General features: G+C 37.3%; 1 protein-coding gene across 3 annotated transcripts in view; it reads left to right on the forward strand.

Moving 5' to 3' along the window:
- bcar1 (BCAR1 scaffold protein, Cas family member) overlaps window positions 1–23,884 on the forward strand; it is a 109,416-nt gene that overhangs the window by 18,776 nt on the left and 66,756 nt on the right. The window contains exon 2 of one of the 3 annotated variants that reach the window (XM_048169248.1): window positions 22,187–22,231. The exons of the other annotated variants lie outside the window; for them this stretch is intronic. Within the exon in view, the coding sequence (XP_048025205.1) occupies window positions 22,187–22,231 (45 nt within the window). The remainder of the gene's footprint in view (window positions 1–22,186; window positions 22,232–23,884) is intronic. 3 annotated transcript variants of the gene reach the window in all.

Genomic DNA, 23,884 nt, shown 5'->3' on the forward strand with positions numbered 1-23,884 from the left:
TTATTATATACTGTTATTATATAAAAATTTGGATAATAGATATCAATGCAATATTGTTAAAATGGAAAATAATCAGTTGAGAAGTATTTTATTGACTAGATTCACTTCTCCAATAAAAATGCATGCTTTTTTTAAAATACCTTTTTTCTCTTTCCAGCTGAAATAGCTATATTGTGATATATTCAATTACCGTGATATAAAATTATGCGATTTATGATTTTGATCATCCGCCCACCCTTGTGTGAGCTCAGATCAGCTGTTTCTCTGCACATACAACCTTCGCATGATATCATTATTGATCATGTTTTTTCGTTTATCCACTTCAATCATGAGCTGAGCTTCACTTTGGACCTGAGCATTGGGGTTGGCTCACAGAACTTCCTCCCATCACATGGCTCCCTATCAGGATTTTATCTCCTGTTCTCATGGAGGGAATCAGACAGTCTTGCAGAACTTCGATTATCTAGGACGAAGCCCACAGGGAAATCTTCCTCCGCTGGATTACTGCTCAGAGGTCATTCATTGCTCATCTGTGGACAAAGCAGAAAACAGCAGTGCAGAACAAACACAAACACCGGGAAGATGGCCTACCCTGAGATGAAATAATACTGAATAGATTTGGGGAAATGACACTCATCGTATCATTTGAATCTACTGTGAATCTACTTGAGGTTGTCAAGATAACAATTTGATTAAGTCTTAATAGCCCCAAACTTTTGAACAGTAGCCTATTGTACAAAATTCTGGGTTAAAAACAACCCAAGTTGGGTTGAAAATGGACAAACCCAGAGATTGGGTTGTTTTAACCCAACTTTTGGGTTAAATGTTTGCCCAACCTGCTGGGTAGTTTTATTTAACCCAACTATTGTTTAAACATTACTATATGTCTGGCTTAAAATGAACCCAAAATCAGAGATAATTACTAGAGGCAATTAATAAGCAATTTAATAAATGTTTATTGTTTAATTATTATGAATTAAACTTATTAATATATGTTCATTTATTAAACACATTAATAAATGTTGATTTCCAATATACTTTGGGTTCATTTTAAGCAAGCAATACAGTAATTTTTAAACAATAGTTGATTTAAATAAAACCTACCTAGCAGGTTAGGCAAACATTTAACCCATTCACTGGGTTAAAACAACCCAGCTGCTCACTCGAAAAAATGCTCGGCTAAAAACAACCCAAGTTGGGTTGAAAATGGACAAACTCAGCGATTAGGTTGTTTTAACCAAGCGGTTGGGTTAAATGTTTGCCCAACCTTCCGGGTAGTTTTGTTTAACCCAACTATAGTTTAAAAATTACTATATTGCTTGTGTAAAATAAACCCAAAATATGTTGGAAATTAACATTTATTAATATGTTTAATAAATGAACATTTATTAATAAATGTAATGAATAATAATTAAACAATAAACATGTATTAAATTGCTTATTAATAAATGTTCACCTTTTGATTATTACAGTTGCCTCTAGAAATTATGTGTCTGATTTTTAATTTCCAACCTATTTTGGATTCAAGCCAGCCATATAGTAATTTGGGTTAAATAAAACTACCCAGGGTTGGTCCATTTTCAACCCAACTTGGGTTGTTTTTAACCGAGCATTTTTTAGAGTGCTGGGTTTGTCCATTTTCAACCCAATATTTTGAGAGTGTATATATAGTACTGTGTAAAAGTATTTTGTTTTGGCTGTCCAAACACTCCTTTTGCAAATGTTATAACAATTGAGTGAGTTTTTTATATGAACAATGAGCCCTAAAACAGATGGTACGGTCCAAACAGAAATCTAATGTCACCATTATCGAGTCAGTCATTACATGACGGATCGAAAGCAATTGAGACAGCCGAAATTTATGGAAGAACGGTGGAAACTTCTCCAAAGCCACTTTTCCACCATAGCCGAATGGTAAGGAGTGGTCCCGGTTATATTTCCACTTGAGCTTGGTTCGGCACGATTACAAACCTTTCTTGGCCCGGATTTACTGCTGTACTGGTCTGCAGCAGTATTAAGAACAAGACATGATGATGTGAGTTTCCTTATCATCATCACCTTACTATCTCTCAGCAGTCCTGCACTGGGCATGCTCACTCAACTCTGTGTTATGGGTTAGGAAATGAACCATTCCCTTGTCCTGACTGGCTGCTGAAAAGATTGAACTTGTGTGTCTGAAATACATTTTATGTTTATATGCTTGTATATGTGGTGTTTAGTTATGCAAGTGTTTGTGTGCTCAGACTAGGGCTCGTTAAGGGAGTTTTGCTGGAATGCTAATCACATGCTCACTAATGGACACGGGGAGAAGAGTAGGCAATGTTGACTGCAGAACAGCTAGATAAACAAATGCAGAGAGAGAGAGAGAGGCCACCTAATGCGCAGTGCCTAATTCAGAGTCTGAAAATACTTGATAAGAGTACAACCATAATGAATTAAATGAATTTTCCTGGTTAAATGCAAGTTATCGACAACATACCACAAGAAATAATTTTAACTCATCCCAAAGTTTGTACAAACAAATAAGGGCCAGCTTTACTAAACATGGCAAATTAGCGCGAGAATGCAATTCCAAAAAAAGCGCCGATGGGAGTGGAAATTTCTGCGCGTGATCTACAGACGACGTGCAAATTAAAGAACACAGAAGCAGCCGGATCATTTCCATAATGACCAACGCAATCTACCAAGAGCTGCGCAAATTAGCGTCTGAACATGCTTTTTTTGGGCGGTAAATAATAGCACAAACACCAGTAAATTGCCTTGCGGAAACCTTAGTAAATCACCTTGCATGATTAATTTAAATACTCTCCTCCCATAAATTTTACTTGAACGGATTAAAGGTGCCCTCGAATGAAAAATTGAATTTATCTTGGCATAGTCAAATAACAGGAGTTCAGTACATGGAAAAGACATACAGTGAGTCTCAAACTCCATTGTTTCCTCTTTCTTATATAAATCTCATTTGTTTAAAAGACCTCCGAAGAACAGGTGAATCTCAACATAACACTGACTGTTACGTAACAGTCGGGGTGTTACGCCCCCAATATTTGCATATGCCAGCTCATGTTCCCAACATTATGAAAGGCATTAGACAAGGGCAGAACGTCTGGATGTGCACAGCTGAATCATCAGACTAGGTAAGCAAGCAAGGACAATAGCAAAAAATGGCAGATGGCGCAATAATAACTGACATGATTCTTGATAACATGATATTTTTAGTGATATTTGTAAATTGTCTTTCTAAATGTTTCGTTAGCATGTTGCTAATGTACTGTTAAATGTGGTTAAAGTTACCATCGTTTCTTACTGTATTCACGGAGACAAGAGCCGTCGCTATTTTCATTTTTAAACACTTGCAGTCTGTATAATGCACAAACACAAATTCATTCTTTATAAATCTCTCCAACAGTGTAGCATTAGCCGTTAGCCACGGAGCACAGCCTCAAACTCATTCAGAATCAATGTAAACATCAAAATAAACACTGTACTTACGCGATTAGACATGCTGCATGACGAACACTTTGTAAAGATCCATTTTGAGGGTTATATTAGCTGTTTGAACTTTTTTTTTATGTTGTTTAAGGCAAGCGCAAGCTCTTGGGACGTGGAGCGCGAGCTCTTGGGGCGTGGAGCACGAGATTTAAAGGGCCACACACCCTGAATCGGCTCATTTCTAATTATGCCCCAAAATAGGCAGTTAAAAAAATGAATTAAAAAAAAATCTATGGGGTATTTTGAGCTGAAACTTCACAGACACATTCAGGGGACACCTTAGACTTATATTACAAAAAAGTTCTAGGGCACCTTTAAAACAGAATATTCCTTTATCACTCAGTGACTCCCAACTTCATTATATCAGATATTTAACTGCTTTAAGTGAAGCATGATGCCTGTTTTAGTAATCAGACTTGTCTTGTCAAAATTTTTGGTTTGCAAGTATGCATATTCACTTAGCATGAAATGATTCAGTGGTCTGTGCTCATAAATCAGAGCTGTTTTCATTTTCAAAGATATGATGAACTGTTGGCTTCTGAGTGTTGGCTCCATTCTCCAGCTCCTTGAGTCTTGAATGCCCATCATTCTCAGACCGAAGGGATGTTGTGCTGTTGCCCCCAGTTGCAATCCTTTAGAGTCTGCCAAATGGAGAAACTTCAGGAGTAGATTCCTACAGATGGGGAAGTTGTGTGCTCATGTATGTGCGTGCATAATTCACAATGCCCTCACTCAACCCTCTAAATCCATTATCCAAATGTAGGTCATTTTGGTGTGAAGTTGTCTCATGTGCCGTGACATGTTTTCCATGCTCCGCCCACTCTCAAAGCCTCAAAGCCAAATGAAAAAATTGTCCGCATTCATACACACAGATGCATCAAATGGAAGAAACGGTTTGAACGGTGACATTTCCATGTGGCTAGATATAGTTTGAACAGTTCTTTCTTCCATCCTGTCTTGACAGCAATGAGACGGAGATAGCTGCATGTGGGAAAGAGCTTTGATTGGGTTTCATCTGATGGTGGTCATACCATCCAGACATTATTTCTCCTTGAGCGGACTTGGGAAGAAAAAAAAAAAAGGGCACTTCGCTGTCAGTGGAGCATGTCTGCATATAGATTTGAGATTAAATGTTGAAACATACCTGATCTCTATGTGGGTGCTCACTATACACGCAGTGGCCTCAAAAAGTATTTTTAAACATTTATTCAATTTAGACATTTATTCAATTCAATACTATTTTGCTTAAATGAAAAATGAAACTACAAAAAAACTAACATCATGCATTAAATGCTACAAGTGAATTTGGGAATCACAACATTATTTACATAAATTTGATATTCATTTTGAGATTTGCTAAAGATTACATTTAAATTATTAGTGTTTTTAAATATTAACTTTAGGTGAGCGTTAGATCTTGGCAAAAGTAATCTAGTTGTTAAAACAGTAAATCATCATGCACCAAAAAAAAAAAAAAAAATGCAATACTGGCTGATATCAATAACCAATATAGAACCAATAGATCATGCATCCCCTAATATTTCTACCCCATGACATTTAAAAGAAGGCTGTTTATGCTCTGCAAGAAATCAAGTTAGCGTAGATACAGTAGAAGCATTTGTGTTCATGTGTTTGATTATGTTTTGGCCCTTAAGCATTATAAAACTAGAACAGCCCTGACTAAAAAAAAATGTCTTGATACACAGTGAGCGTGTGCTGAACAGTGAGGACTGACACTCGCAGTGAGCCAACAGGTCAGGACAAGCAGACTATCAAAGAAAATATTGCTGTAGGCGGTGAATTCCTGAGGTTATGCTTGGTTCTTGTGTTGTAAATCCTACTGTGTGTTGTCCAGGCTCTAGTTTGTGTTCTTCTTTTATTTTATTGTGTCAGCGTGTTTATGTATGTGTGAGATTGACAGGAACATGAAGCCTGTCAAGGGAGCACAGGACAGGAAAATCTGACATACTTACTTGGACAGCATTTATTGCCAGCTGCATTTGCAAAATATAATAAAACAATACATAAAAAATGGATGAACAAGATTAATGAATGTAAGATTTTCTGTGGCAACCAGTTTGTGTATGTTGTGTGTCTTTGTGTGTTTTCCTCCATCTGCAAGTCTAATTATGTCAGATAGAAACAGAGAAGTGTGGACAAATGAAAATACACAGAAAACATTCTGTGTTACAAAGTCTAGATTAGGTGAAACGTCATTGTGTGTAAATGATGCTTGTAATCGCTCACGGAGAGTGACATGATTGGCTGATAGGAGTCTGGTTGGGGTACTTTCGTAGGTGAGTGGAGTCCTAATGAAATCGTGTCCCTCGAGTCTCAGTTTGTGTTTCCATAGTTGCTGACTCGGAAGTTGTGCAACCACAGATTTGACATGTTACAGGTATTACATGGGGGAAGTGTTTGGCGGGTTGAGAAAAGGATTTGCACGCAATAAGCCGCTGCTAGCATGCGATGGGAGCCGTGTCCGACTATTTGCTTTGCGTCCAAGAGCTGATTGAAACAAGGATACAAGCAGTTGGTGGCATAATACCAGGCACGAAGAAAATGAACTGCTTGTCGAGGTTTGTTTTTGGGGATCATGGGAAGGATTTTAATCCCTCTGTCTGAGTGCATCCCTCTCTCTCTTGTCCATCTGTGAAGTGTCCACAGCCATTTGAAGTGATGGATGGAGGGTTGGTCTCTCTTTAAGCTGACTGGAGGTGACCTTCAAATTGCTGTTGGTCTCACACCCTCAGGAATAACCCACCCCCTTCCCTCGCTCTCACACGCTCTCTCTCTCTCTCAGTTCAATTCAAGTCAAATGCCCTTTATTGACATGACAAATTGTACATTGTATTGCCAAAGCATTTACATGAGCAGGGCAAATAAAAATGAGAACCAGTTGTATAATGAACAAGTGTAGAAAAACAGAACAAAAAGTACAGTATATGTACTACGAGTTGTATGTGTGTTTGCATATGTGACCCGTCACGGAAACCAGGGACACAAGTCGGCAGCACAACTCTCGAGCAAAATGAGAAAGAAGCATTTTTTTTCAAAATTGGTGATTTTCGTTTTTTTGCAGAATCTGTTAGTTGAGATCATGAAGAAGCCTTTCCGTGTTTGAGATAGCAGTATTGGTATATTTAAAAGCGTACATTTTGAGGTTGAAATCGGCTTGTTTTTCGGAGACTCTAGCACGCAGTAGGGGCGTGTCATTGTCTGTGTGTATTTCCATACTGGGAAGCATGGCTACTTACTATGCAGCGCTCTGGCCGGCTCTAGCTGATATCAAAATTCAATGAATGTTTTGAAGTACTTCTTCGACAAGCCGGATGCTTATGAACAAGCGCTCACTGATTCTGAAGACGATCTGAGCGACGATGAAAATCATAATAAGACATTACCTCTCTGGAGTCGGGTAACGCGCCGGCGCATTTTGCAGGATTTTTTTCACATTGCAGCAAAACAGACTTAAAATACTCCGTCATTTTTTGTCATAGAGACATAAGTAATATATCAATTGAAACTATAGAATGTCTTCTTTTATTTGTGTACACTCAGAGTAAAAACAAAATGTTGTGCTTTTTGAAAAATAAAGAAAACTAACATTATGCGTGATCTCTCGTCTCCCTCTGAACGAAGTCCAATCTGATAGTTCTCAGAAAATGAACTGTAACTTAGTCAATACTAATCATAAAAAAATTATACTTAGCCTATGTCTGAAAAAACGTTGAAATGTCAAGTGTTAAAATGTGTAAGTCAAATCGAAAACAAACCTTCTGTGTTTATGTAATCTGTATGAAAAGAGAGCCATGTCAGAAGTCCGTGATTCAGCTCATTATCTGCTAATGCGGCCACGCCCACGGAGCCAGCGCTATTCAGACGCAAATTCTGAGTCAATGCATGCATTCATCGTCTCAATCGTGTATTTATTGACTTGAAAAGTGTTTTGAATAGCCATAGTTAGCGATCTCTGGCCTCTCTGTTAGTCCAGTTATTTCCTGGATTGCCTATTCTTCTTTAACAGGCTTCTCAGGTGAGAACATTTCATTTCATGATTATAGTGACCAAAATGATCACGGTTATCACAGAATCCTGTTCAAAAAGTCAATTCACCAAGTTTTATGTGGAAAACCAGCAAATAAAAAATAAAATTAGCATCAATATGTACTTTTTCTTTACATAAACATTAAAATAATAACATTAAAAATGATGGGCAGATTTTAAAGGAGTGTCTTGCAACATGTTATCTACAATGCACAAGTTCAAATAGAGTTTTGACAAAAAAGTCACATATTTCAGCCTCTAAATCATTTTTATAAAAGTCAAAAAAGATAAATTACTGACATTTACAATGCACATTAACCTTTATTATTAATAGTATGCGGTCCATGCAGCTTTACAGGGGGTATGGCTTATCTAAATGAGATGTAAATGAGCCCTATTGTCACTCCCAGCAGGTGAGAACAGGCGAGAACTGCAACTTTAGAGGCGTTTTTCTCCCTATAGAGCTTTCTTGATTGCCTACCTTCAAATGGCCACAACTTCTCCAAATATTATCAGATTTCCATGTGTCACACATCGTTGGAAAGCTTGGAGACTGCACTTTCAGAATCTGTGAATAACTCAAAATGCCCCAAAACTGACTTGTGTCCCTACTTTCCGTGACTGGTCACATATGTGTGTGCATGAAGAGTTTTTGTGAGTTCAGTGTGTGTGTGTGTGTATGTGTGTGAGAGAGAGAGAACATGGGTGCATCACTGTTTGGTCAACTCTTCCCTCTTTTTGTGGCAGGCATTGATGTACCTTGCCACTAGTGAAATCACCAACTAAATATTGAGCTTATGTGCATCATTCTCCAGCCTTTTGAAGTTGGGACAAATAATTTCAAATTTGGGAAAGAAGTGTTTGCATATTTCATTATAGTTAGGGAAGGTGGTAAAAAGTGTAGCTCTGTTTCTATTACTCCTCGGCTACAGTACAGGTATAACCTGCTCTTTCTGGGCAGCCAGTTCTGTCTATATCTGACTTTCTCTATAGCCAGGCTGTGGTCACTGAGTCTGTACCTTGTCATATTTTTAATCAGTTTGTGGGCTCTGGCTGTGCTCTCTCTCTCTCTCTCAAATACACTCTGCTCTCCATCAGCTGTATGAGAGATGATTGGCACTTGTTTTAAGAGTCTAAATCAATTTTACCACAATTCCATAAGTGAAGTCATCATTCCAAAAATACACACACTGCTTCATTTAGGTTAAAGGGATAGTTCACCTAAAAACATCCTGTCATCATTTACTTGCCTTCATGTCATTCCAAACCTTTATGACTTTTATTTCATTTGTGAAACACAAAAGAAGATGTTTTAAAAAAGGCTTTTTTTTGGTCACTACAATAGGTGTGTTTACATTCACTAATTTTTGTCAGTTGGAATTCTGAAAGTTTGATTTAAATGAACCCTAAATATTTGGAGTCTGATTCACATATTCGTTTACATATCGATTACATATAATCCAACAAAACTTTAATGCATGCGTAGTGCCCGGTTGCCACGTTCAGAACCATAGCGATAATGTCACCGGAGCTACCGCAGGTATAATTGTCTGTTTTTGCCTTGATGTTATATAACCAAAAAAGAAAGCTGACATTTATGTCAAAATATTTTTTTTTTAGCAAATATTTAGTAAATATTCAGTGGATGAGATAAGACATGAGATGTAAATAAACATATGCTCATTAATATGACATAAAATATACATAAACATATAAATGACCTAACTGGGATTTTTTAAATCTGGTTAAGAAAATAGTTGGTTTCAAGCATTTGGATGCATTTTTTTCCCTGTTGATTGGATGATTTCAGGTCTAAACCACCCCTTTAAAACTGAAGACTTATTGAGGTGTTTACATGAAGGGTTTTCAGTCTGATTGAGCCATCAATACAATTAAAAACTGATTATTTGGGTGCATGTAAACATAAGTAGAGTCAGATTGGTCCAAACAACATTGGACCCAATTGTATGAACAAAAATTTTATGGACATTCTTCAAAATATCTTCTTCTGTGTTCCTCAGAAGAAAATACAGATTTGGAGTGATGATGACAGAATATTAGTTTCTGAGTGAACTGTCTCTTTAAGAAGAGCTAGTTTGGTTCAAAACAGGAAGTGTTCTTAACCCCTCTGTGTACATGCAAACAACATGAGAAAATTGTTGTAATATATCTGAACATTGAAGTGGCAGTACATTATGGCCAATGTAAGAAGTTTCATTATGAATTAAAACTAGTTTTTTACAATTTCTCAATGTCATCTGTGGTATGGTTTCTAATGAGTTGATATGCGGTTGCTAGGGTATAATGGCCCATGTCAAAAAAGCCCACCCCAAGTCTTTGTAGTCCCTTGTTTCATTGTCCAAGTTTAATTTTTATTTTTTGGGCATGGTTTTTCGTGGTCTTAATGTGCTCTAAACAAGCACCGTAAGTCTGATTGCTTAGAAAAATAATTGCACACCTCTCCACAACATGTGCAATTTGATATAATTAATATCTCTAGCAAAAATTGTGTTAGATGAGCTATGCCCTGAAATTTAATGAATAATGGTGATGCTTGTCTTAGCAAATGCTGTTCTCAATCTCAAATATCTCCTGATCATCCTCATTTAAAGCATTAGTAGGAGACTCTGTATATTATACTGAGTTGGGGTGTCTGAAGGGTTGGGATGTGGATCTCACACATTCTTGCTTGTTCTCTGAGTGATGTAGCATGGCTGTTATTAATATGATTTAAGTAGGCCTGCTTTTCTAATTAGCCTACTCCACTTCCGAGAGGGTATAAAAAGCTTGTCTTCTCTCAGAGGAAACACTGTTCCTTCTCTCCTCGTTTTTTCACTGTTCCCAGCATGCACAGTGACGCTTATTCCAGCTGATGTGTGTGTGCACACTTCCCAAACAAACATGTGTGGATGTCTGTTTGTGTCTTGGTGCACTGTGCTGGAAATAACCTATGATTTTAGAATAAAATGACAGATTCTATATATATATATATATATATATATATATATATATATATATATATATATATATATATATATATATATATATACAGGGCCGGATTAACATAAGGGCTAGGTGGGGCTGAAGCCCCAGGCCCGCGGATAGAGGGGGCCCGTGATTGGCTGGAGGAAATGAGATTGACAAGTGGTTGATTTGTGTCTAATAAAATAACAAGAAAAAATGATTGGAAAATGTGCCTGACTGATAAATCACCGTCCAATCAAAATCACTTTACAATTTGCGCCATGACATCGGAAACGCCTCTTTGTGTTATGCTATCGCATGTAGACTAGAAAATGGGAAATTGGCTTTTATTGCTTGTTCAGCCTCGCTGGTGTTCAAAATGATATATAAAAAAAATAAATAAAAAAAAGTGATAGTGGTGCGCAAAAAAGGAAAAATAAGCTTAAAAGGGAGAAAAGGGATGCTAGTCTTACAGCAACAATTCCAAAACTAACTAACTACTTCGGTTCACATAAAACATCCGAGCCAGTGGAAGACCCCGCGTGAAGCGGCAGCTCACAATTATCTTCACCCACCGACACCGTCGCCGATCTGCGTGCTTTACATGTTGAAGAAGGTGAGATAGCAGCTGCAGCAAGTTATTATTCTTATAACGAGTCAAGCCCTATTCGGATGGTAATTGTTTCTCATGAAAACGTAAGGTGTTTTCAACATTTACAGGGACGAGTCGATGGATTTTATTGCCGTTTGAATTCATAATGTCAGTGTTTTTCTCTCATCATCATCACCCGTGTAAAAATCCCGAATTAACTTTCCTACTGTTTTTTGACGAACACCAATGTCGTGTGATTTGTCTCCACTATCTGCCTTTGAAGCACATTCCATCAGTTGCAGTTCTGGTGCCTCCATCCGTACAACTCGACCTCGACACATTCACATCACATGTTAACACAGCGGTAGAGTTACTCACGGGACTCTGCACTTATTCGCAATCACAAAAGTTCTTTATTTGCATGTGCTTTAAAGCCCTGCCAGTTAAACCTGTCATTCGTGTGCTGTTCTGAGATGCGCTTTTTCTGACCCCATACACCCGAAGCGTGCACACACACTTAAGCCTGTCAAACAGCACCTGACTATGGACTTCATCTTTCGCGTCTGGTTGCGCTATAATACTGTCAAATACACAAAAGGTTTACATAAACACAGTTGGTTATGTCTGAAGTGAGTTGAGAAAATCGAGCGCGTGCAGGTCTTAAAGTGACAGCATCCTAATAATTAGTATGTGGACCTTGTCCTTAAAGGGATAGTTCACCTAAAAATTAAAATCCTGTCATCACATGCTCACTTTCAAGTTGTTTTGAACCTGAATGAGTTTCTTTCTTCTGTTGAACACAAAAGAAAATATTTTGAAGAATGTGGGTAACCTAACAGTTGCTGGTCCCCATTAATTTCAATAGTAGGAAAAAAATATATAATGTGGAAATCACTGGGGACCATCAACTGTTTGGTTACCCACATTCTTCAAAATAGTTTATTTTGTGTTAATCAGAGGAAATAATTATTGTGTCAGCAATATATGCGATACAATTTTAAAATATGTATCATGCACATTAAAAATATTAATCAGCTCTACTTTACTTCATGTAAATAAGAGGCTGCAGTAACTTATTTCCGCTCATTTCTATATTTTTAAAATAACATCTATCATTTTGAGATAAAATGCAAGATAGAAAACCAGATGGACAAATCTCCATCTGAATGCATGAGTTGCACTGAAGTGCAATGCAAATTGTTAGAACCATGGATTTTAATGAAATCATTAAGGATTTCTGCTCTGTTAAAGTTAGAAAAAAGACTATTTAATAGTAAGACCCTATTTATAGTGATAGTTCACCCAAAAAACACTTACTCACCCTCATGATGTTCCAAACATGTATGAGTTTCTTTTTTGTGTTAAACACAAAAGAAGATATTTTAAAGAAGGTTGGTAACCAGACAGTTGATGGCACCCACTGACTTTTTTCCTACTATGGAAGTCAATGGGTGCCGTCAACTGTCTGGTTACCAACATGTAACATGTAAGTAATGACAATTTCATTTTTGGGTGAACTATCTCTTTAAAGTATTCATGGTAAAGTAATCATTGAGGAAGTATGACTGAAGTATGACAAATGTTTTTGCTGCTTTTGGCAACCTGTTTGTTTGAGTTCATATCTGGAGTTAATGCATTTGTTTTTAATGTGTTAAATAGCATGGAATATTTAGTGTGCTTGTGCTTATATAAAATGATTTGATAAAATGAGATTTGTAAAAATATAAAAATAATAAAAAATTTTAAAAAAATCTCGTGGTACAAGACACTGTGGCATGGTAATCAGATGAAAGGGGGCCCTTGGTGTTGCTATAGCCCCAGGGCCCAATGTGTTCTTAATCCGGGCCTGTATATATATATATATATATATGTATGTGTGTGTGTGTGTGTGTTTGTGTTCCTATATGTCTGTATATTTTTACATTTGTCATTTCCTGTCTACATGTGTTTTTGTGAGTTTGTGTGGATCCTTAAAGTCAAATGTGTTGTTATTCGAACTGCTTTTGCCCACTGAGAGAGCTTGTCTGCGAGTTAGTAGAACAAATAGCTGGACAGTGTCTGAGCTGTCAGTCTCCATGTCCCGGAGAAGACACACACTGTCTCTCTCTCGCTGTCTATCTCACTCAATCTGTGTGTGTGTGTGTGTGTGTGTGTGTGTGTGTGTGTGTGTGTGTTTGTGTGTAGGCAACACATCTGACAACACACAGACACACTGGCTCATGGCGCTATTCTCTATTCCCCAGATCCACTCAGAAGAACTCACTGCTCCACAGCCACAGGCTGACAGGAAGTGCCACAATCAGGCTAGAGCAGACCGATTTCTGACCTCTGTGTTATTGATAAGACATCAACATTTCATAATCCAGCAGTAATCCCATCAACTGTACGGAAGCCACTGCTTTTTTTTAATCATACATGGCTGGGTGACAAAAATATCATATTTTATTTATGTCAATGTTTTTGTATTTGCCCTGAAATAGAATTAACGTTTTAATCTGTCACATGGACCAAACAAAGACTGTTGTCAATATTAGATTTAAAATCTGTAATGCAAGATGTAAAATACTAAAGATCCTGTTTAATCAAAATAGTTTTTCCACATAGTTTTTTTTCTCCAAATTAAAACAAAGTTTTAACTAAAATGTATTTAAAGAAAATATAAATGTAGTTATTTATTTATTTATTTTTACATTTAAACAAATCAATGAGTTGGTGTTTTGAACTGAAATAACTATGATATTTTGAAAATATTGCTTCATTTTATGTCAAAAATCATGTTGAATAAATCATATTCTAATGTTTTATTCTATAGACCCCTTAAAAGTTTGTAAACATTGCAACGTTTCCTGGTGGGCGGGGCTTAGCTGGAGGCAAAAAGAGATGCTGGACTCAATGTTGACAAGCGTAAGCTAGCATGTTTTAGGAGGGATTTATTAAACATAGATGCAGAAGAAGGTTCAGAACTGTCCGAATATGTACAGTCACTGACTCTGCGGGACCGTGACAGCTATTTTTGTAAATTAACTTAAGTTTTGGATATTTCCTAGACAACATATGAATTACTTTAGGATGGTTCGGGGAATTTTGTCAAGGCTTATTGTCTAATGTAACCTAACGCTGGGCTAACTATGATTATGGCTAGCAATGTGGATTATTCTAAGAGACCATTGAAATGGCACACACATCTATTGCTGTATGTTTGTTTAACATTTAAGCTAGTTAGTGTGCTGAAAGTTGGCGATTTTCACCTATAAAACAGAAACTTCCTGATTTGTACTAGATAAAACCAACACACCATTACATATGCATCGATTATTTTACCTGATATGAAGTGTGCACTGCAAACACGAGCATTATTTATGATCGTCTCCGTCCAGTCTGTACGCCGTATTGCATTCAACCACAATTATCTTTTTGATTTCTGTGAAGGAATGTCTGCCGGGATCTGGTAAAACTTAAATTTTGAACCAAAAGTCCTGTTCCTTCTATCCTGGCAGCCAAAAACACAACAAGACGACATTTTAAAGTCAAAACCTCAAACTTTTAGCGCGCCTGCTATGAGTTCTTATTTATGTTTTGCCTCCAGCTAGAGCGGTGACGTCACAGTGACGTAGGCGATTAAGGGGTCTATACTATACTGCTGTTCAAAAGTTTGGATTTTTGAATTGGTCAAAAATGAAATAAAGACATTTATAATGTTATAAAAGATTTAAATATAAAAAAATATGCTGTTCTATTGAACTTTATGTTCGTCAAAGAATCCTAAAAATTTTGTATCTTGATTTCCACAAAAAATATTAAGCAGCACAACTGTTTTCAACAATGATAGTACTAAGAAATGTTCTTGAGCACCAAATCAGCATATTAGGGTATGTTTACATGACAATGATATGCTTAAAACGGTTTTCCACGTACAGATGACACCATTGTCAAAACGATCCCTATTCATATGAATCCGTGAAAATGACTAAAAACGCTGTATTCTGCTGTCCATTAGATGGTGATGAAACACTATAGACTGAACATGGAATGCACATGTGCATGACGTCATTGTTTTCACAGATTCGCGTTTTTGTTGTTTACACGGAGACTGTTTTCAGAAACTTGCACTTTGAAACCCGTTTTCAAAAGTTTGCGTTTTCAGACTACTAAAACGCCGTTGTCGTGTAAATGAATGATCAGAATGATTGCCATTAAATTTCATTTTAAAATGCATTAAAATAGAAAACAGTTATTTTAAATTGTAATAATATGTAGCAAATGAGCTCTATCTCTCAGTTTGCCTTCTTATGGATCATTAGTGGTCTTTATATATGTCTGATATCCCCCCCTTTCTGCAGATGTTAATTGAAGTGGGCTGAAATGTATAGCATGTTGCTGAGTAGACATGTACCCACCTGATTTTTGGCAGCATGATCAGCCATTTATTCCCCTCAAAGATCAGTGCTCCTCTCTTGGGCCCCTTCCATCAGCTCAGCAGCTTGATAAAGTACTTTAAAGCATTATCCTCTGAAAATGAAAAGCCTTGATATGAGGCACCAGGGTGAATGTGTTTCAGGAGAGCAGTGTGTGGCACAGATAAACTTTGTGTTAGCGTGAGTGATGAGCGGGGTCAGAGGTGAGGACGCAGGCAGGATCAGCGTTGTGTGACCTGAGCTGATGGATGGTGGTAGGAGAATGTGGAACGCGCTGCTCTGAGTTTCTTATCAGAAGAACTGGACAAGTCTGATCCGTCTCCACTCCTCTTGTGCTGTCCTTTGGGGCTGGTAACCACGGAAACACAGCCTGACCCTTAGGCCAGTGTCAGTGTTGGTTGTATGTGCAGGAATTTTGCAGATTGAATAGAGTAGTTACAGTACTGCTGTGTTTCATTCAAATTAAATGTGGGATATTGACATTGTAACATTTTCAACTTCCAAAGACTCGACAGATGAAGAAACAAAATGGATTATCCGAGCGACTAGTCAAGCTGGTAGGGGATCTAGACTAGATTTCATGACATACTTGATGTCTTTTTAGTGTGCACTGGCACAACTGTACATTTACATTATGTGTGTTTGTTAAGATTGAATGTAGTATTATATGTAACATACATTATCGTTGGGGTCAGTAAGATTTTTAATGTTTTTGAAAGAAGTCTCTTATGCTCACCAAGGCTGCAAAAATACAGCAAAAAATGTTAATATTGTGAAATATTATTACAATTTAATATAAGTCACTTTTGATCAATTTAATGCATCTTTGCTGAATAAAAATATTAAATTTCTTAAAAAAAAAAAAAAAGAAATCTTACTGACCCTAAACTTCAGAACAGTAGTGTGTATATACAGATTTTATAATATAAATATATCTCCTAACATTTTATTTAATTTTATATTGTATGTTATTTATAATAAAACATAATGTATAATAATATATTCAGCAGAAAATATTAATCCATACCAACCTCCATCATTCAAATGCCCTATGCATAGTAGTCATTCCTAAAATATTGTACAATTGTATTTGTAAAATTGCAATATGCTATATAAATAGAAACAAAAATGACTATACTTTGTTATTAAATAATTTGATTGTAAATTGCCAAACCTGGTTTCCATGTTGCAAGTCCAACATCCAAAAGGCATTCTGTTACACTTGTCCAAGTAAATGACAAGTTGACTGGAATTTCATGTATATTGCTTTCAATATCTGTGTATTTTAGCCTCCCTCAGTCAAAGACAGTCCTATGTGATCTTACTTACATTCATCAGAAGTGGGACACAGTAATTCTGCAGCTGTTTAGATTATACCTATCCTGCGACAGATTGTAATACGTCACTCTAATTTGTCCTCGAGCCATTATCTGTCTATCCTGTCCCAACCTTTTTATCCTTTCCTCTTGTCTTTTCCCTCCCATGGTCTCTAGTGATGTGCGCTCAGCCTGCCTCATTGTTGGATGGAGCCTGACATGCGCTGATGATGCATGAGCTTGGCCTAAGGCTGATGACATCATCAGCTGTACAGGCTCAGCGTGGTGTTTATGTGCGTATGTGTGCATTTGATGTTGGACATGTTGGACTCTTGAGCTCGTAGGCCTCTGGCAGTGCAGGGGGAAGAAGCTGTAAAATGCTGTAGAGCACCAGTCCTTTCCTATAGTGGCCATCATCTGGGCTTTTATGCCCTTAACCCTCAGGATAAAGTTACAAATGGCAGCAGTACATGTTAGGCTTTGTTTAGCACAGAAGCAACGTGTATACCAATAAAAATGGAGTCTTTTAAGAATTTAAGTTTTAAAGGTCCCGTTTTTCGTGGTTTTTTGAAGCTTTGATTGTGTTTATAGTGTGCAACGACATTGCGACAAACACACTCTACAAACGCAACTCTTGTGTGTTCCTGTGGGCGGAGGTTAGTCAAAAAACTGTTTTAGTGACGTCATTAAAGAAGGAAGTAGAGTAGGCATTGAACTTTGAGCTTTAAAATTTTACAGATTTTATTTATACTCTAACAACAACATTACACACTAACTAAAGTTTGAAACATGGGATCACGAAGAACGGGACCTTTAAAACACATTTTATCATATTTCATAGTCATATTTTAAAGGGTTAGTTCACCCAAAAATTCTGTCATTAAGTACTCACCCTCATGTTGTTCCAAACTCGTAAGACCTTCGTTCATCTTCAGAACACAAATTAAGATATTTTTGATGAAATCCGAGAGGTATATGACTCGTCCATAGACAGCAATTTAACCAACACTTTCATGGTCCAGAAAGGTACTAAAGACATTGTTAAAAAAGTCGACGTGACTGCAATGGTTTAACCTTAATTTTATGAAGTGACAAAAATACTTTTTGTGCGCAAAAACATTCTTGTCTTCTGTGTCACTCTCATACGTTGTTCACGTCCAGCGCTTCCAGGTTCTACGTCAGAATGCCGACTCATTATTGGCCGGCTCCTGCGTCAGCATCACACGCATGCGTCGTGCTGCTCATGTGATCAGCTTTGGCCAATAGTGAGCCGGCATTTGGACGTAAACACTGAAGCCTTCACTGCTTACTGCAGCCACTACGTAAGGATAATGACAGAGAAGAGATTGTTGAATAAAGTCGTTATTTTCATTTTGTTTTTGCGCACAAAAAGTATTCCCGTCGATTCACAAAATTAAGGTTGAACCACTGTAGTCACATCGACTGTTTTAACAATGTCTTTAGTACCTTTCTGGACCTTGAAAGTGTTTATTAAATTGCTGTCTATGGACGAGCCACATACCTCTCGGATTTCATCAAAAATATCATAACTTGTGTTCTTAAGATGAACTAAGGTCTTACGGTTGTGGTATGAAATGAGGGTGAGTAATAAATGACAGAAATTTCATTTTTGGCTGAACTAACCTTTAACTTTTACTTTGTTTGGAATAACTATATATAATTTTATTATTTAATTTTATATTTTTTTTTATATTATTTACATTTACATTTTCAATATATGTATTTTATATATTTTAATATATTTATATTATTTTACATTATATTTTAAGTTAGTTTTGGCATTAACAGCTTTTGTATTGACATCTTGTTGTCAATGCTTTAGCCTGTTTTTTTTTTTTTTTTTCTCTCTCTCTCTCTTTCTGTGAAAACCCCCCAAAATTACAACATATCTAGACAAAATTTTTGGCAGCCAAAATTTCAGTGTGTCCATACTCCTAATATTATAATTTTGCAAACTTTTATAAAAGGAAATGACCATCTGTGTGATTACATTGTTTCGAGTTATCGAGAAAAGAGAGAGTGAGAGAAAGAATGTGCAGCTGTGTAAACAACAGGTTGATTCATCAAAGCCACATCGCGTGTTTTACCTGTGTGGACAGGAGCCGGATTGGACCATTGCCCTGTTTCCACGGCAACCCCAATCAGAGACGAGTACTCTGTGCAGGCATGAAAACATGGAGAGCGCAGGAACCACCCTGAACAGCATACTTATGTCTCATACTTACTACAAATTGCTATAGGGTATATGTTTCACTTGTATTTTCCAAGTATGATAACACCAGAGCAGAAAAAAAAAAGTGTGGAATGTGGAGTGTTTTGTCATAGAAACACATAGTAATTATTCGATTAGGCGTAGCGTGTCCCCAGTGAGTCAGAACAGGATCCAACAGGTCAGGAATGAGCCACGGTGGCAGGGACGCCTCGGAGCGCACGCTTGTATGCGTACGTGGACACGCGCCGAATATATTTGCATATGAATGCCGTTTTACAAGAGCCTCCTCATTATTACTCCACAGCAGATGATTTGAGTCAAAAAGTCTTCTAAGATTTACAGTGTCACATGCCACACATCTTAGTTTAGTAGTATTAGCATTATGCTTTAGGTTTAGTAGAACTAGACTTGCATAACCATAATTCTGTAAACTTTCAGTCCCGGATGCAGCATTTCAGTTGCACTAGAGTACACAATATAAAATGTTTTAATAGCTGGCATGTCCCAATCTGATTTGTGTAACTTCCTGCAGTCATTGCAGCAATGATGCATCCTTCACTGTCTATGATAACCCACAATCCTGGGCATGTATTTTGAGACTTGATAGAAAAAATAAACATGCAAAAAATGGTTAATTTAGAAATGTAGATTTAAAAAAAATTTTTATATTTTATTTCATTGTTAAAGTCACAATGAAATGGTAGTTGCAACAAGTATTTTCTTCCATATTGTGACGTACATCCGAGTGTAACAGATCATTGGAGCGGGAACTTGGTTCTATCCATCGGTTGTTGATTGGATTTTGAGATGTGGGTGTTGCTCTCAAAAATGGCGGGAGATCTAAATGTGAGCTTGAGGTCGATTACATACTTGTAGCCAAGTATGTTGTCCCATTCTCGGAATTTGTGCTCTGCATTTCAGCCATCCAAGTGCACACACACAGCAGTAAGTATTGAACACACACCCAGAGCAGTGGGCAGCCATTTTTGCTGCGGCGCCCGGGGAGCGATTGGGTGTTAGGTACCTTGCTCAAGGGCACCTCAGTTGTGGGTACTGAGGTACTGAGATTCCAACCTGCGACCTTCTGGGTTACAAGTCTGACTCTCTAACCATTAGGCCACAACTGCTCCAGCTGACTGACTTGGCCACAACTGACTGACTGAAGTCAGTCATTTTACTGGAAGATCACATTATGAGTTCTGTTAAAAAAGATGACACATTTACATTAGATTTGAAATTATCAGCACAAGGCATTATTTATTAAAGGGTTACTTCAGGATTTAGCATTAAGCTTTGTATTAGTAGAATAGCACTAGTATTTTCGAATTACCGTGCTTTCCCCCTTCATATCAGCCCGAGATGAGAGATTTATGCATTTTTATTCTGTAAAAAAGCCTCCGATGACGCAAAAATCGTCATTTTGCGTCATCGGAGGCTTTTTTGGCCAGAGGCTTAAAACTACAGCCAGTAATAGCAGGTAGTTCCGCATTTTTTCACCACGCCCATACATATGCGCGTTTGAGGTTACTCACGGACATAGATCAAAGATTTTATCAAAAGTGGAGCGGAATTAATAATTAATTAATTATATATTAATTATATTAAAATATAATTAATAAAATAATTATATTTTAATATGATTAAAAATTATATTTTTAAGCTTACAGTAATTAACTTTATTTTGTCTGCACTACATCAGTGGTTCATCTCGCAAATTTATCGGTCTCTGCAGTCATCTCAACCAATACAGCAACAGGCTTTTGTGGTAACGTTAGCATAAATAGATAAATAGACTAACTCAGTTTTACAGAACAGTGGCTTTACTTTGATAACAGTCAACTTATATGCAATTTATATGTAATTGTCTATCTAACGTTACTTTGCTAAGTTTGCAGTTTTACTGCTACCTACAACACTACATATAGGCTACTGTGTTATCAGTCTAGTATCAGCGAGTCTTACCTCTAGGCGAATACACTTAGTACCAGATGCCCAGGCTGTTCGTCCTCTGGGAAAGTGAATATCGATGGTATCGCGGTGTCCTTCAGAATGGTTCTTTTCATTGCAAGGATATTTGGTTCGTAGTCCCCGTGCTTGAAATGGAGACTACATATTCTGCGTTTTTTAGGTTTTCTATAACGGTGTCATCTCCAAACTTCGGGTGTTTGATGGCCCGCAGCCACTGTTTACATCGCTCCAAATCTTTAACTTAATCGGAAAATGATGGAAACTTACTTGTCCTTTCCTGGTTTTGGGTGTACATCCAGGTACAAAGCAATTTAGCACCATTTCGCTGTAAATGTATGAACTAACTCACGATTTATAGAATTAATATGTAACAAAGCAAGCCTAGTTGTTTGAATTTTCCTGGTAATGCCGCCTGTAACCGATAGGTGTGGTTTGGGCGTGGCCTCGCAAGGGCAGCAAAACAAGTGCATTCTGGGAGTTGTTGTCTTTCATCCACATTAGTCAAAAATACATTTTCTGTGTTTTCTCAGTCTAGAAAGCTCCAAATTCAAAAATAATTTCACATTTCTACTACATAAATGACCAATTTTAAATACACATTCATCTTTCCAGGGGTGAAGTACCCCTTTAATTGTATAAAAGTACTATGGCACTTGAGGCCGTACTATATGATGTTTTATTAACAAAGTTTGTGAGGAGCATGTTCAAATTGCCTGTCCAATCAGTACGAGAGAAGGACTATATATGTACACTACATAGCCGACTCACCTACATTTCTCAACAGTTTTCAGCATCCCTCCACCACCCCGTCTCCTCACACTCATCTGGTTACTTTCCTAACCAGAGTTACGGGGGGAGTACTCTGGGTTCGGGCCAAATTCCGAGCTCGGAGCCCTCCCCTCAGACAGCACGTCAAATACGCATATTTTTTATTCTATCTGACTATTTGTAAGTGTGAAATTATGAATAAAACGTGAGCACATTATAGCATAGCCTCTCTTAATATTGTGTATGCGTAAGATGCGCCTCCAAACTACATGGTTATCTTAAGTCTGTTTTTCTGTGTTGCTGTGCTTCCTGAAGCACAGAGCGCTGTCATATTAAGGTTGATGTGTTGTTTGTCTGAGCGGACGTCTCATCTGCTCCCCTCCCCTTCCAGGTGTTCTGTAAAATGTTTGACTGTCTGCAGGGGGCTTCAGCAGAGGTAGGTGCAGCATGGAGTTTGGGATAGTGAGAGAGACAGAGAGAGAGCTGACTACTGATTGCACGACTGATCGTGAAATGGATCTAACAGCTGCTGGTTGCACATGGATGCTGTGGATCTGTTTGCTTTTGTTTGCAGTGATGTCTCTCAGAGAGTGGTGCATGACGGTTCTGTTTTTATATTGATTTATGTAGATACTCGACAGTTAACCACCAGTGACATCTTCTGATCCTTCTCCTCTTTCTGAGTACTCTTCTTTCCAGCTGATTTCTCTTAATTTCCCATCCCTTTCTCTCTCCGGTTTTCATTCTCTCTCTGTTTACGGCCCGTTACCCCTCTAATCGAGGCCCTGGCTGTGAGGAAACTCCCTCTCTAAATGAATCGGGAATTAGAAGCCCATCAGCAGGGCATTCTTCACTGCTTAAGCAGATCTTCATTCTCTATAAAGCTTTAATGTGCTCTTGCACTCTGCAGCTAGTAGCGTATCCTATATGTATGTTTGCATTTGTATTTGTGTGTGTATTAAGGGTGGACATGAGTGCCCAGAAGTGACAGAAATAATCAATAATAAAACATAACAATAATGTGACTCGATTATACTTTAAATATACTTTATATCAAAATGAAATTCAATAAAAACTGCATACGTCGTAAAGATTTGTGGTTACAGTGGCATTTTCGTGGGTACCTTATGGTCCAGTTAACCAGAGAACTTCCATGGTTAGTTGACCCAAAAATGAACATTCTGTCATTAATTACTCATTAATTCACCTGTAAGACCTTCGTTCATCTTCAGAACACAAATTAAGATATTTTTAATAAAATCCGATGGCTCAGTGAGGCCTCCATTGCCAGCAAGATAATTAACACTTTCAGATGCCCAGAAAGCTACTAAAAATATTTAAAACAGTTCATGTGACTACAGTGGTTCAACTTTAAGGTTATGAAGCAACGAGAATACTTTTTGTGCGCCAAAAAAAAAAAAAAAAAAAAAAAGGCTTTATTCAACAAAATCTAGTGATGGGTGATTTCAAAACACTGCTTCATGAAGCTTCAAAGCTTTACGAATCTTTAGTTTCAAATCATTGGTTCGGAGCATGTAACAAACTGCCAAAGTCACGCCCCCCAGTGGTGAACCATTGAAATTTCATTACTTGTGACGTAATGAAGCGTCGTTTACTGAAATCACATGACTTTGGCAGTTTGATGTTAATTTGTGTTCCGAAGATGAACAAAGGTCTTATGGGTGTGAAACGACATAAGGGTGAGTAATTAATGTCTGAAACTTAATTTTTGGGCAAACTAACCCTTTCATCATTCATCATTATTTTTTATCATTCAGACTTTTTTCATGATCTGAGAATAGTGTTTTTTCCCCAGTAAGTTTAATATGTATTTTTATATTTGAATATTATAAATGACTCCAAATCAATAATTTAATATTTTTAGGCAACCATAATTCACATGCTTTGTAGGACTGTAGTTCATACCCTCATAAGATATTGTGTGATATTGTGATATTGTGTGTGTGTATCTGCAAATGACTGTGTACCAAAAAAAAAAAAAAAAAGCAAATCTTCATGTCAAAGTTCACCAGCCCATTATAGTGTACTTGTTCTTCACATCAGTGTGGTCATTTATCTCTGTCTCACT

This window comes from Megalobrama amblycephala, linkage group LG19, assembly GCF_018812025.1.
Source record: "Megalobrama amblycephala isolate DHTTF-2021 linkage group LG19, ASM1881202v1, whole genome shotgun sequence".
NCBI classification, from domain to species: Eukaryota; Metazoa; Chordata; class Actinopteri; order Cypriniformes; family Xenocyprididae; genus Megalobrama; species Megalobrama amblycephala.